Here is a 16,052-nt window from a genome sequence, read left to right on the forward strand (position 1 = left end):
TCGTTTCCTTTCCCAGTTGAGAAATTCTAAGTACGAGGTGAAGATGCCCTGGGCAGCTTGGGGGGGTGTGAGGTCACACAGGGAGAGGCTTGATGCTTCTAATAAGACTTTGTGCAACTTCCTCCAGAAACCATCTGTGCCTCAGAGGGTCTGTTTTTAAACAATGCAGAAATGATCATTCCTACCTCGCTATGCAGTGCCCACATAGAGGGAGGTTTACAGCAGATCAGTTAAGGCTTTCTGAGTAATGGGAAGAGCAGGGAGGACACAACTTGATAGATAGGATGCAGAGAAGCCACTTGTAAGTATAAAGGCAATTATACATCTTTTCCGAGACACATTTCCATGTACACACATAATATACAGAAGTTTGCACTCTTTCTTAATGATGCTTTTTGTTAGTCGGATAATAGCCCCCATTCAGACTTTGACTGAACTCTGTTGGCTGTACTGGCATCTGTCGTCTTAGATAAGGATTGAATTTGACCTAGTTCCTCCATGTGTCTTTTTTTTTAAAAACCTATTAAGGTGTGCAGTGTTGCCATAATGCTTTTAAAACAGTCTCAACTGAAAAATAGGCTAAGTTTGAATGTTTGGTTGTCACTTGTATTTTGTGGGTAGGGTTTTTTGTTTGCTTGCTTGCATGGATGTGTGTGGGCTTAAAGCTTTGCGTTTTCTCAGCTATGTGCTGGTGGGTTTGATAGACCACAGGTTGAGAAGTGCCACCACACATGGCTTCTCTTCCTCTGAAGTGCTCTTTCTAATACCTTCTTTTAAATTTTTTTTAAAATAACATCTATTTTAAAGAAGGTATTGCAGCACTGGCAAATCAAATGTAACAACAGGGGGCTTAAGTAAGGTAAGACAGAGCTGGAAAAGTGGACTAAAGCCTTCTCTATCAAGCATCCTCCTCTCTTCCAACATCTGAAATAAATAAGGTGTTCTTGTTACATGTACAATTGCTGACAATGCTGTTCAGGCTTTGATGCAGTGAAGAGCAATTCATAGAATCATATAATTAGTTACTTTTTATTACAGAATTCTATAAATGCCATAAAAAGTTAATCTTGGTCGTGTAGAACCAAACTGTGCTTGGACTGAACAAGAAATACCCATTCCGGAATTAACTAGAAAAGCGGGGAAGTATTTAAATGCCTAGGAAATGAAGCCTTCAGAACTTAGGCTCCCTTCCTTCTTTCTGGCACGAGCTCCTGTAGTGTTTGGAGGATGTACATAAATGTGGAGCAAGAGAGGAGAAACCCTGATATCAGGTGAATGGATCTGTTGAACCTGAGGAAGAATGGGCAGCAAGTGACACGCTGGTCGTACTGCTCCATTTATTACTGATATACCACCATGTCTTTTGTTGATGGATGTTGTAAAAGAACATCAATAGAAAGGATACCTGACCTATCTCACAAGCAAATGGGGGTGACATCCCGACCTCTCCAAGTCTTATTCAGCCTCCGAGCCTGGTCAGCACAAAGCAGCGCAGGTGGCATTCAGAATGTCACTGATGCATGTCTTTGAACACATCACCCTCTCGTTGCTAACCAAACACCTTGGGGTGCGGCACCCGTGACTCAGTGCCATCTTCGGTGCCTACAGGTTTGGTAACATTGTCTGAACTCGCCCTGCGGCAAAAGCCTTCAAAGTGTCACAGGCTTTTAATTTAGAATAGCAAAAGGATCTGGGGTCAGTTGAAACTTGGCCTAATTCCTTGCACTCGCCCTAGATGGGCTGAAAGATTTGCAGTTTCTGGCATAGCTGGTCCAAATCCATAGCTCGTTTTGTCGTGGAAGCTGAACCTGAGTGAGTTAGAGCTGGTTCAGGGTGCTGTGCTGAGCATTTTCCTGGCAGGCAGAACCACATGCTGCAGCGCTCTTAGTCAGTGTTCAGAAACATAGTGAAGCAAGATGTAAAATAACCTGATGTAAAATACATCTAACAAGACTGCTTGCTTGGGTGGATCACTGTAGTCTGGCCTCTGTTTCGTCTCCGTGTACTGTAACAAATTTGGTACTGTTCAGAAGGGTCAAGAGAGCAGCCTTTAAATAAAGCTACAGTAAAAAGACTTTAAGATTTCCAGAACAAATATTTATATGAATAAATCCTGCTTTTTTACGTAGCACCAGTGAAGCCATTATCAGCTCCTGTTCACCTTGCTCCCTCCTGTGCTGGTAAAGCAGCTGGGGACTGGTGTGTGAGAAGAGGTGCTTGAGGAGGACATGATGTGTATTTGCATGGGAGAATGGTTGCGTGACTACTGCAAGCGTGAATACCCATGGATGCGATTCTGCAGCTGCCAAAGTCAGTTGCAAGATTGCTTTCAACTTCATTGCTGCACACTGAAACCGAGCAAATGAGATAAGAAGAGCTTGGCTTCTAGCTCTGCATGTCCTGGGGTTTTGTGGAACGTTTCATGTTTCAGCTTCCCTGTTCTGCTAAGGCCTGTTACTGCTCTAGAAATGGGAGAAACTCCAGATACTATCAGGTGCTGGTGCCAGGAGTTTAAAACATGTCTCTTCTGGTTGCCTTTTATTTATTTTTTTTATTTTTAAGGACCTTACAACCTTTAGTTTTGTCTCAAGTGCAGGATTAACAGTGGGAAAGGAATTTATGTCCAGGTGGGACAAACCTGTCTTTTTCATCTAATCATACAACCTTTTAAAAGGGGTTTCCCTGTTGTGCCTGCTTGGCCAAATGGTCTTTGCCATCTTCCTTGAGTACTAGGCCGTAATATTTTGCTAAATGATAGAGTTCATGCCTCCTGATCCAAAATGTCCACAATTTATTCCTATATATCCTTTTAGCATGAAATTGTACCAAGAATAAGTCAGTTGGGATGATCCTGAAGCTGCGTCGACATTGGATTCAGACTCTGCTAATGGCTCGTATTGGGAGTCCTTAGAGTTGCATATAGATAGAGTTGCATTGGCACTGTTCTTTTAGGAGAAAAAATGGTTTGAATCACACACTGAGCATATTTTTAAACAAGACTGCAAGTTAAAACAAACAAAGCCAAGCCAAGGAGCTTTATGCCTTTGGTTATAATGTGTAGCGTGGAGTACTGGCAGTTCATTGAATCACACATTGGAGTATTTTGCGTCACGCTGGCAGGCATCTGTGTGTGTTACTGTCTGCTGCTGTGTAAGAGTGCAATAGGTTAGAAGAATATTTTGCCCTGGAAATATGCTAGGTACACAATCTGAAGCGGTATGATCCTATTTTCCATATGCTTAGGAACAATTGAGGGTTTTGTGATCGCTGTGCAGGTGCCAGATGTCAGGCATCCTGTATTTTTCTTATGTATATTTGGTATCTGAGTTTGGAAAGGTGGAAAAAGTTCATACAATCTGTTTTTTCTTCACTGTTATGGTTAGTCATAAATGTTATATCAAGTCCCCAGACGAATAAAAGTAAGAATAAGCCCTTCTGACCTGGAACATATGTACATAAGTGTGAAACCTCTAACCCGCCCGTGAAACAGAGAGAAAATAGAAACAACCCACTGAAAGCTATGGAAAGTTGCAGTTCAGGTGTAGGAGCTCAGACTGTTGGTTATTCAAGGCCAAACACTTTTCCCTTTATGGTTTGTGTAATCTTCCTTGGAGAGGAGTAAAAAGATGCCATGGATCTACACTATGTAACAGGAGATCCATCTCTCTCTCTCTTTGACAGGCATAGTAGGTCTGGATCACGAGCACTTACTACAACACTTTTAATGTGAATGTAAAATTGCCCAAAGTAGCTAAGGAGAGGGGAAGGGCAAGGTTAGTAACGAGGTAATTTTTATGAGCCAGTTGGAATAGCCAGAAATTTAAGTTTCTGAAGTTGGGGATTCTTGGTAAAGTATCTCTCTGTTGTGCTGTGGGTTTTTTAAAAAACTGCCTGTATGAAGTTTTGATTTCTGAAACAGAAGATCTAGTTTGTTTATTTTGCTATATTGCGTACAAGCAGTGTTGCATATAGAAGAGCTTAGCTTTTGAGTACGGAAAGTCCCAACTCATGTAAATATGGAAATAAAAATTCAGCTTTCTGCATGAAAGACCTTTGTTTTAGCCTTCGTGCTAAATCTCTCTGGAAGATTTTAGAAGAACAGAAAAAAATTAAGACTTGGAGGATTTGTTTGTAATCCCTTAATGAAAAAAACAGGAAACTCCTTATTGAACTGTCTTGTATAATTGAGGAATATAGAGAGAAATTTAACTATTTTGCAGCATTCCTTAAATAGTGCTAAATTACTGGCCTAAGAACATTGTTACGGACTTTCGCCCTCCTTTAAAGATCAGTCCCAAAAAATAGATAAAACTCAGAAATTGTCTTCTAGACCTGGCAAAGCAAGTTAAACTGAAGAACCCAGTATTACCACTGTGGGGAAGGAAGATTAACACTGGAGTACGGAAAGATTTCAATATAAGCATAGTAGTATTACCCATTCTGTAATAAAGACTGGACGTTTCCAGCAAAATCGTCTGGTCTTCACATGTGTTAGGCTGTGGATAGGAGAGTCTTGAGGTCTTTCAGGGAAGATTTTTTTTTTCCCCCCATATGGAATTTCAGGGAATTATTTCTTTGTACACTCCTTTCTTTGTGTTGCGATCCTGTTAAGTCAACAATGACAGGACTTGGATCTGTGACGAAAATAAGCTTGAGACAAGTATCTTCAACTCATAAAGTTTCCAACTCTTGTTTTTGAAGCTGTTGTTAGGTTTGCAAAGACACATTAATGCTGACAAAAAAACAACTTTATAAGCAGGGGAGGTTGAATACGTTTATAATTTAACTTAGAGAAGTTACATAGGCTTATCTATGTTGACAGTTTTCCAGCTCTAAGGCTATTGTACGTCATCTAGTCCAGTAGGGTTAGCAGAGTAATCCAAGGATTGTTAGATTTCAACATTTGCATAAAATGTTGTATTTCAAAATGGACCCAGAAAACCTCTTGTGGGTTGCTGGTCACTATAAACTATGCTCTGTGGATAAAGAGTTATTGCGTGTTGGAAAGAACTTGTTAATCCTGTGTTGGGTGAAAGTAGAGAAGAAATGGCCATCACTGAAAAAACTGCCTTCATTGCACAGGTCGGTACGGGTTGTGGTCTCCTTCACTCCCCTTACACAGCTATTGCAAATCAACCTTGTGCCTTATTTGTGGCTGACCCATGTACCCACCCGGAATTTTAGTGTTCTGTGGTGGAATCGGATCCTCCCGAGTTTGGATGTTGTGAACTGAGATGCCTGTAGACTAGAAACCTGTGAGCTGCTTTAGGAGGTCAAGATCCTGACATCTGTGCAGTGACAGCAACGCAAATGCTGAATTCATGTGTGTGCTGGGAATCACCTTGCCTTTCATTGTATGCTTTGTTGTCCCTGTCTGCAACTGTCCAAAGTTCAGCATATCCCGCTTTTGACATTTGTGTGTAATATATATAAGCTGTTCTGTTTAGGATTCCGTGTTTGGTTTTCTCCTCTCCCCCTTTTTTCCCCTCTGTTCACATCAGTTTGTCTAAATCTAGTGGCATAAATTCGGTCATGATGTGAAGGACTCGTACCTAGAGGGTAAAAGGAAAATCTGCTGGAAATAAGATCATGCTTAATTGCAAGAACGAGGCAAATGGCTTAAGTGCTTAGATATTTCATGGAACCTTTTCTTTTGCTTTATAACTTCTGAAGTGACAGTTGCAGCACTTTGCTATTGTTGCTGATGGAAAATAAAAAGTAGTGTGGAATTCATAGTAGACTTTGGAGTTTCTAGTAAATCTCTCTCTCTTTTGTCACTGAAACTCTGTTTGTGGCATCACTGGGGGGAGTGGTGTCTTGCTGAGGTTTTTGTTGTTTTTTGCAAATATTCCTAAAGAGGGTCAGGATCAGTCTGGCTTCTTACGATAAGCTGTTCTGCAGCTGTGTTTCTGTTGTCTTGTATTTTCCATGTAGTCAAGTGAATGTATGTATTTGTCATTTGTTTTGGACAGATCTTGGGTCTTTGGATCTTGGCATGTCTCTTTCTTTTTCTTTTTTTTTTTTCTTTCCCCACTGAGTCTTGAGCAAGTTTCTATCCCAGAAACAGTGCTTATGTTCTAAAACTGCTGTAAGATTAAGTGGAAATGCCAAAGTGAAGGCTAGAAGTGGCTGTTAATTTAAGAATTTGTGTTTGGGATTATGTTTTTCCTCCAGACAGATGATGAGGGATAGACACAGAAGAGCGTTCCTTAGATTTGACTGGGAATAGCTTTTGGTGGCGAGTTGAATGTCAAACCACAGACTATCCAGAGGATATGGAGGGGGGAGGAAGTTAAACATGAAATGTAAATTGCATGTAGAATAGCTGAGAAGATGAGTGGATGGGATGGCAGATGATTAGAGAAATACAGTTGTGGTGCCCAGTTGTGCCCATCAACACGGCAGTGTTCTGTGGTTTCTTTTTCTCCTGCAGCACTTTACTTTTTGGCCTCCTCTTTGAGAAACAAAGCTGTGTTCTGTAGACATTTTGCTACATGTCAGAAAGGACTACTTATTCTTGAAAGGAAAGGTAGTAATGTGGTTTTTTTTTTTTTTTTAAACCACAGAATGCCAGAGATATTCACGCCCTGCCCAGCAGAATGGGTGAAAAGCCAAAAATATATGGGTTTTTCCTTTGATATTAAAATATATGCACAGTTCTTCTAAAGATTTAGGGCTTTAGTTTCCAAGATAGCACCCCTGTTGTTAATCCCATCTGTACTCTGTGGGATATCTCTAGTGACATACCACTAACATTTGAGGTAAAAATAGGCTCTTTTGCTGAGCGACAGTATGGAACAATAAGACTTCTGCTGTGGTTAAAGTCATCACGTAGTCATATTCATTTACATGCCGTTCATGTTCGCCTGTCTCAACTAGCAGAAAACTGAGAGTAGGTACAAGCAGACTGGGAAAGAACATTTCTTTATGCTGTGCAAAATCAATGCTTGAGTCTTCCACGTAGATGCAATGTGAAAGTGGCTTTTTATTGTTGTTGTTTGTTTTTTTTCATTTGGTGTGTTTTTTTTGTTTTATTTTTTAGGATTTCTAGGATTTTTATTCACTAATGTGGATAAAATCTGTGATATAAATCAATATTAAAGTGTTGGGGGATCAGCAACAGTTGAGAGATGCCTCTCCATAGCACTGTGGGATTATTTTATGCAGGTTGATGGAGTGGTATTTGAAAGCATGACATTTTTCCTTTCAGTTTGTGAGGAATGTATTGAGATTATTGGTCTAGCTTTGAACATCCATTAATGTCCAGCTAGCTTTTACAAATTACTCTTGGGTTTTCTGTATGTGTCTGGATTGCTCACCCCCGCTAAGCTAACAAAACGCTCATTTCAAAGAAATGTTTTGCAGTATAGATGTGAAATGCTGTCCTATCATCAGCATCTTTAACCATCTTGGCTGGCACTTTCTTGTCATTCTCAGCTTTGCTTTCAAACCTCTCCCTTACTTCCTTCCCACTCCCTGCCAAAGAATCCAACCAGCCTTGCTGCGGGTCACGCGTGTGTTAAATATATCCCGACCCAGAAAGAGTCATTGCCTCCATAGCCCCATGGCTAGAGCAGGTGGGATTTAAAGCACACACACAGGTGGAAAAATAACGCCTTTCCTCTACGTAGTCTTTATTTATACGAAGCGGAGTGAACCTGAGAGCACGAGCCAGAGCTGCTGCGCTGCGGCCAGCGGTCGTTTCCCATGAGAATTGGGACATTATCATTCACATCTGATTGAAACTTGCTGACTGCCACGAACGTCAAGCTATTACCCGCTTTTATGTGCTTCTCTTTCATTTTCCTATTGTAAGCTTCCTGGTTGAGATATTTTGTAAGGTAATTCCTGATTTGTCACCTGCATTAGGTACCTGAAACATTGCATGGAATTAGGTGGGAGCAAAAGCTGAAAGATTTATTTTGTTTTGGTTGATGGCAGCTGTCAAGCTTTACTAAAGCAAAATGTTTAATTACTTTCCCAAGCTGAGACTGAAGTGCCTGTGTGATCAGTAGGTGAATCCCTTGCAGAAGATGCTGGCTCAAACCACACATGATGAAGAGAAGTAGGTGTAGGTGTTGTCAGTGCAAAGCTGGCAGGGTATAAGGATGTATTTGGGTTGCCAGTAGAGGAGCCGAGAGTCCCTCAGCAAGCAGTTGATAGGGAAGCTGTGTAGCTGCCACCCTGCTGGTGCCAGAAGCCGACTGATTCGGTACCTCAGTCTGGCACCTCTCGCCCTGTGTGTGTCGGTGGAGTCCACTGGGGAGGACAAGGGGAACGATCTGTGAAGGATCCTGCTGACACCAGTTGGTAATTGCACTTCTGCCGCTGTTTTATGCCCGTGGTCTGTAAGCAATGGTATGGAAATTGAACATATCTATGTTCTTGTGTAGAACCTGCAGGATCTGGTGTGTGCGTTCCAGCCTCAGTGATTACATAAAATTATTAAAACTATTTTACAATAGAGAATGATCGTCATAGATATGGTTAGAAGCTTTTGTTTTGAACTGCTCGTCTTTTAAAATAAAGTACTTTTTCTTTTCTGTTTTCTTTTTTTACACAAAACCCTTGTCTGCTGGTGAACAGGCATCGGAGGAAGTGTCAAAATCTCTGCAAGCAATGAAGGAAATTCTGTGTGGGACCACAGACAAGGAGCCACCTACAGAAATAGTGGCTCAGCTGGCACAAGAGCTATACAACAGTGGCCTTCTAGTGACGCTTATTGCCAACCTGCAGCTGATAGATTTTGAGGTAGGTCGGCATCCATAAACCTTGTCATCTCCTTGGTCTCAGCGTTGTCAGTGAGTAGAGCTGTATTTTTCTGAAGTCTAAATATTTTAATTGCATTCGAAACTGTTTTTCACACGCTGAAGAAAGTGGCTGCTGTACATTGGTCAGTGTTCTGCTAGACATGCTCATATACTGGAAGTAAATGCAATGCATCTGATTTATTTTAATTAAAACAAAACCAATAAAGAAATACTGCCATGTGTATCCAAACAAGGTAGGAAATGATACTGAGAATACTGTCTGTGACCAACCTTGTAAGCTGCAGTGATGAACCTCTTACTTTGTCATAGTGCAGCTAGAGCCAACTGCCATCTCTGAAGAGTGTGTCTGATTTAGAAGGGGTCCAGGGACATGGAATAAAATAACTTGAAGCATGGGAAAATCTCATGTGAAAAAGACTGAAAAAAATGAGACGGTTTAGTTGAGAGCAAAGGAGTTGAAAAAGGTGTTAAGAACTGACAGCAGCTTGCAAGGTAAATTGGATTGCCTCCATTTATTTCTTTGGACTAAAGAAGAAAGGAATATAACTTTTTTTGCCAGCAGAAAGATCTTCAGAAAGATGGAAAAAAAAATCTATATAACAGTAATTATATATTCCATGTAACTCCTTGCCAGTTTTATTATTAAAGCCAAGAACTTAGCAGATAAACTACTAAGACAACTGAACTTATAACTAAGGAGAAGAAGAGTTATGGTAGAAAAGATTGTAGTAATTGAGGATAAATATAAACCCTTTTAACTGATCTTTGACTGGCAGGAACTGGGAAGAAACTTAGTCACTGGCAGGTCATTATAGTATTCCTGTGGTCTGCAGTCAGCCGGGATAGTGGTCCCCAGGGACTGCTGTTATGAGTCCCGTGATTTCTATGGCTTCTGGGCACGAGTGAATCATCACAAGTGTCCAAGCATCTCTGAGCAGGGGCAAGTCCCTGGCTCCCAGGAACCAAACTTCCGCTACTGAGATCTGAAGCAGGGGCAGTACTGAATGTGTAGGACAGGCAGCTGCTGAATTTAAAATGCAGTTCCCCAGAGACATCTGATCGGTTCCCCAGAGAGTCTGATACTCTCGGAGTCACCTCTTGTGGGAGTTACTTTCTTGTGGAAGATTTCTCCCCTTATTGAAGTTATTTGTTGTTGCTTTAATTTTCTTTCCTTTCCATTTTGTAAGTGAATGAAAGGGAGGAATGATGGGAGATGAATGTTTGCTATGCCTTCTCTTCCCTCCATCTCCAGTAAAGCCAAGATTCAAGGGACTGACTGATTTATTTATTATTACTTTTTGAAAATGTTATTAGTGGAGTTCTCTCACTCTTCCTAAGGTCTTGAGTTCAGGAGATTTTTTTTTTTTGTCATGCTAGAATTTCTTCAGATCCTTTCATTTGTTACCTCCCTGCCACCTCTGGTTACTGTTAAATGTCTCAGTTACAAGAGAGAAGATACTACTAGCAGATACACCACGGAAGGGAAACTCCTGCCTTATTTTAGTTGCCTGACAGTCTGTATTGCTTTTGTCAAACAAAAAATTCTGTCTGAACTTATTGAACCCACAGTGTTCAAATGCAAGCACTGAATAAAATACCAAATGTGTTACTGAATTATTGGTATTACAAACAGTTCTAATAACTTTTATTGCAAAATGAATTTTTCCATGATAAAAGCTTTTCAATCGTTTAACAAAACCGTTATAGATACTCTTTTTGGCAAAACAGTAGAGATGAAATGTTATTGAACAAGAAGATAAAGGAGCATTTGCTGCTCTCTATTTATATTCCCATAGACTTTTTCAGTTCATCAACATTTTTGCTTTCATTTTGTTATATTGGTGGCCACAGCTGGCATTTAGGTTTCTTTGTTGAACAAGTAATTTCATCTCTTTAAAACATGCAAATTATTTTTTTGATCCGCATGTAATGATGGAAAGCAGAATCATAAATTACTTGAAAATGTAATTTCTGAAGGGAATAATGTTTATGTAGGTTACTTTGTTTTATCCTGACTCCATCTCCTCCTCACCAACCCTGCTGTCCCCTGTGATCCAAATTTTGCACAGCTGTACTTAACTTTTGAAGATATGTTTTCAAAGACTTCATGAAACTTGATGGCTGTGAGTGAAATTAGAATTAATGCCCCCACCGAGAAAAAGGCAGAAGCAGATACTCAAGTCCTATCTCATTCATGTTTCATCTGCCAGTACACTTACAGCATGTGTGGCTAGGGTGGGTGTGCATGTAGGGGAAGACTGTCATGTCCTTGCATGTGTCCATCACGCGTCAATAGAAAACATAGGTTTGCTGCTTCTGCCACTCAAGAAACAATATATAATTCTGCTGATGATACTGTTATGAAGCGTGAAAGTTGGGTTTGATCAGGAGCCCAGAATCAAGATCAGACTGGATTTTTTGAAATCTAAAATATGAAATTTATTGTTGAACTTTGAAGAACTGAGGAAAGTGTGCATAGAGTAAAAGTTAGTTAAAAGAAACTATGTTACTAAGTGCATGTAAGCCTAAAGGTTCACAAACTGTAAAGCCACTCAGAGGCAGCAGATAGCCACGAGCCCAGGACCAGTGACATCAGAAGCTTTCCCTTACTTTGTCTTGAAACAGGAGCTACATTATGGTATAAGTGTCATGCAATTTGCTATTTATATAATGGCATCCTGTGCAGATTTTTTGTTCTTGTCTAGCCGCTTTCTCTCCATGCTGCTTTATCTTGTGCTTCAGTGGCCATATGTATTTCATTATATGGCAAAATCGAGTCACAGATCCAAGTAAGGAGTGTTGCAAAAGTACTCCTACAATTTTTATAGATGTCTAGTGGTGAGGGAAGTCTGCCTTTGTTCCCTCCTATCTGACTCCATTCCCTCCAGGAGAACCCAGAGAGACCAACCTTTGGCTTTCCCGATAGCTGGTCTCTAGAAAATTGGATATAATTGGATATATATCTCTCTCCTCTCTGAGATATATGTAGAGATATATATATCTCCTCTCTGCTATTTGGTATAATGCTGCAGTGCACCTAATAGTAACTAACCAAGGTAAAATTTGGCATAGCAGAGGGGCTCACTTAATTTATGGCCATTTTCACCTCGCCCTTTTAACAGCTCTTCTCTTGTCTGGATTGTTTTAATCTTGGAGTAACTGTTGAAGCAGCTGGAGATCACTGGGTTCCAGACATACATTATGGGTGTTGTAAGGACAGGGGAGAATGGGATGACTTTATAAAGAATTAGCCTAATTAAGAGAATGTCCAGTGGTCAGAAGTGTTGCAGACAAAGGCAGATGGACTGACCTGCTCTGATTCGATTCTCCAATTCCCCAAGTCTCCAAGCCAGCTGGGTTGGAACGAGCAGGAAAGCAGAATATTTTGTGTTTCTCAGCAGTGATTTATTTGCAGAGGTGAAACCAGGGAATTTCCATCTGTGTGAAACTATCTGCTCCTTGGCTTCAAATGTTCAATAAGTTCTCCACCAAGGAATGTCTGTCCTCGAGAGAGAGATCAATGAGCATTCACAGATTAGAAGTAACCTTTTACTTTAGCTTGCCCTGTGCATAGTGACCCGCTGCTGACCCAGTGCCTTGGTTACTGGTCAATAGTGCAGTGGTCTCCCCCCTACATTAATTTCACACATCAATTTGTCTCCTGCGGCCGGGGGAGAAAATGTTGGGGGAGGAAGAGGACTTCTAATGCAAGACGTATTGGCAAACTCTATGGTTGAATAGAACATAATTTGGAGGGACCTTCTGAAAAGCTGTTTGCGCAGGGAAGCCCTCAAAGACAAAAAGCGATTGTGCAGATACATGTAGATACAGGAGAAAATTGGGACAAAGTGAAGGATCTTAGTTGTGACTAAAACAAAGACATGTTTGTGGTGCAGCCATTTAATCAGTAGTAATTATTTTGTTCTTCGTGATGAAATAATGGGCACAGTTTTAAATTTCACTCTGATTTTCAAAAACGCAATCACACTTGGCGTGGATTGCGTTTGAATAATGAAAACCTTTAGCTTTTTAAATCTAGGCTATGAGGTGGTGTACTTGGTACTAGCTTGACATCTTGAAGTTGGAGGCTGTGGGAGCAATAGTACACACTGACTTGCTTTTTTGGTACTTTAATGTTGCTATTTAAGATAGCCAGGGACTTGCTTGACAGAATAAGGGGGATGCACATCTTCATTTAGAAAGAGAGAGATGTAAATGGGAGTGGGGGGATCAGTAGTCTTCAGAGCCACCCAACGGAGGAATTCTTCTTGTGGCATTGAGGAAACAGCAAGCATGAGGTGGTGGGGCTGTGGAGAGCCCAGAAAAAAGAGACTGACTTGTTTTGTTTTCAATTTCATTTCCACTTTAAATAGAGATTATAGTAAATGGTAATTTGTTCATGTTTTTCCAGTTGAAGATACATTTTGCTTCTTTAACAGGGCAAAAAGGACGTTTCCCAGATATTTAACAACATCTTGAGAAGACAAATTGGCACACGCAGCCCTACTGTGGAATACATTAGTGCCCATCCACATATCCTATTCATGCTTCTAAAAGGGTGGGTGCTTTAATTTGTTTTTCATTAAAGAGCATTGCCTGGAACATGCTGGCATTGCAGTTGATCTACTTTCTCACTTTTAGTTTAAAAAAAAAAAAAAAAAAAGGATTTTCAGATTATTTTTTCCAGATTTCTTATTTTGTTTCATATTGACTTTCTACATAACTGTATGCATTTTAATGACTGGAGTATTTTATTTGGCCATTATTTCTACACCAAACTTCATGTTGGAATAATTATGCACTGATTGTTTTTGACTGCTCCCCACGTGATGTGTACTTCAGTTCTTGCCCTAAACTCTTTTGTAGCATTGTTGACAACTGCTGGGTTTCATTTAGACCTTTTTTGCATTGCAGGATTGACTTATAGCGGTGTCTGTAAATAACTGGAGTCAAATGCTGGACCGCCATGTGGTGGAACAGAGGGAAGGAAAAATGCATAAAAAGAATAGTTGTGTCTGTGGGGCAGACTTCTCCAATGCTTGTAGCCACATGTGAACTTCAACTTTAATTCAGTAATGAACTCCACAACTTTCAGCATTAAATCTTTTTTCTGTCTTTTAACCTCTGAGGGAGTCAGTGCTCAGCTGTAACCCAGTGGTTCCCAAGTAAGTCAGCCAAGGAGGGGGAACAGACTGCTGTGTGGAGAGCACATCAGTTGTAGCGGTATTCAGCAGTGCATGAGTATTGGCCTAAAACTCTTGAGGTTTCTGTCCCCTTTTCTTTTGGCCAAGAAGTTGGCTTTTCCAGTCCTTGAAGTCTACTGTTTTCTGCTTGGTTTTCTAAACTGCAGAAGCCAAAGAAGCAAGATTCAGGATATTTTTTTTTCCCCATAAGGAAAGGAGAATAGATGTGATTGGGATTAAAGAACTGATGTAGAAATAAGTGCATTTATTAGCTGATCAGTATGAAACAACACGGACTCTCATAGTAGTTGTATGGTCACACTAGCAACAGCCATTCAAAAACATGACATAAGCCTTTCAAACTAATGGTTCTTAAGAGAATTAATTTTTAAAATGTCTTTCTTGCTCTTGAGGCTTAAGATTTGCATTTTTGCCCTTTGCTCCACAGCCAGAGTTAGGAAAATACTTAAGCACTATCCAAGATTTGTGCAGGACAAGGCTGCAGCCCCAAGCGTAAAATTCCCCTCAGCCTTCCCCCTCTCCCAGGGGCAGACCGGAGCCAGGACAGGGATAGGCACAGGAGTCCTCTGAAATAGTTATTTCCTTCAAAACTGGCCACATTCCAGCACAGCTGAGTGGGGAAAAGAGTAACCAAGAGAACTAGTCAGTACCAGGGATTTGAAGGACTGGGAGCTTGTGGTTGAAGGTGGTGGCAAAGCTCTTGGTTCCTGCGGCGGGAGGAGGCCTGGACTCGCTGCCTTCCTTGCAGGCAGGGCGATGGGGAGCCCAAGCAGATGGCTGGCCTGGGTTAGGTCTTGCTCTTACAAGTATAGTGATTTGTTATGATTTATCTTTAATTTTGACACTCTTGACTTGTTTTCTGTTACTAAATGCCAGCTTCCTCAGAAAGGAAGTGGGTAAGCTAGTTAAATGGATTTTAGTTTCATTTGTTCATTAAAATTCACCATTTATATAAACCTTAACCTAGTCATTTCAGCACAGTGGTGATAATTCTCTCAGTTGTCATGAAGTTGTACAACTATTTTCAATTTCATGTATAGATACAATAACTTTCTTCCCTTTTCTCTGTCTTTGTTTTTTTTTCACTCATTTTGTTTTTGCACGTTGTGCATGTATTGCTACCATATGTCTGGGCTTTATTTAAAGCTAAAAAATATTTTTGGATCACGTCCCAGATACTCTTTGGCATCTGTAACAATATTAAGATGATAGTGAAGATTTTGTTTATGCATAGGTACTGCTGACAGACATTTTACTGTAGATGACCTGAGCCAGAGGATGTGTTTAAATGGCATCACTTAGGAGACTGCTGCTGCGTGTGGCAGCGTGTCCATGTTGGCTTGGGCCTCTGGCTCCTTATTCTTGATTTCTTGGCTATCTGTCCACAGCACTGCTCTGTACCAGAATTGCCATTTCTGGAGTTTCTCATTAGAAAGTGCTGTTGAATTCATCAGTGGTAATCCAGACGACGGTCCTATCCAGCCCTGATGGAATCTGGGCAGCTGCTGCAGAGCAGTGTAATGGTCTCAAACACGATGCTGCATTACTTGCTTATGTCCTGCTGCTTGGGACTGTCTAAAAATTATACTTGAAATGTCTGCCCACAGCAAGTGTAGGGCCCTGTCCACGCAGCTTGCTGCATGCAGGGAGTGTGTGGTGCTTGTGTGCAATAAGCTATGAGACTGGGAAACATGCACTTCATGTAAGACACCACTACTTGAAAACATGACTTGAGGACACGTTTTCATATTTATTTAATGCTAAATGAAATATATGAAATAGAAATCTGCTTAAAGGAAAGGAAAAGTGGGCTTGGCTGGCTTGTACCATTCAGCGTTTGTTATATGACATTATCTGGAGAAAGGAAAAAAAAAAAATTTCTACCGTGACTATAAAAGAAACAGCCCAGGACTATTGTGAAGGCTTGTCATTGTTTTACTTGTATTGGATGCAAAATTTCCTCTGCCCCCTGACAGTCATTTCCCAACAGCATCAACACAAGATTGCTTTTTCATTGCATAATATGAGCTCTGTTGAGTGGGAAGGATCCTGCATCAGAGCTCCCGTCCAGTGTTTC

The 16,052-nt window shown here is 40.7% G+C and overlaps 1 protein-coding gene across 2 annotated transcripts in view; it reads left to right on the forward strand.

Moving 5' to 3' along the window:
• CAB39L (calcium binding protein 39 like) overlaps window positions 1-16,052 on the forward strand; it is a 69,416-nt gene that overhangs the window by 35,265 nt on the left and 18,099 nt on the right. For both annotated transcript variants that reach the window (XM_075421649.1, XM_009942786.2), the window contains exons 3-4: window positions 8,587-8,751; window positions 13,211-13,329. In XM_075421649.1, the coding sequence (XP_075277764.1) occupies window positions 8,587-8,751; window positions 13,211-13,329 (284 nt within the window). The remainder of the gene's footprint in view (window positions 1-8,586; window positions 8,752-13,210; window positions 13,330-16,052) is intronic.

Source organism: Opisthocomus hoazin, chromosome 1 (genome assembly GCF_030867145.1).
Source record: "Opisthocomus hoazin isolate bOpiHoa1 chromosome 1, bOpiHoa1.hap1, whole genome shotgun sequence".
Classification (NCBI taxonomy): Eukaryota; Metazoa; Chordata; class Aves; order Opisthocomiformes; family Opisthocomidae; genus Opisthocomus; species Opisthocomus hoazin.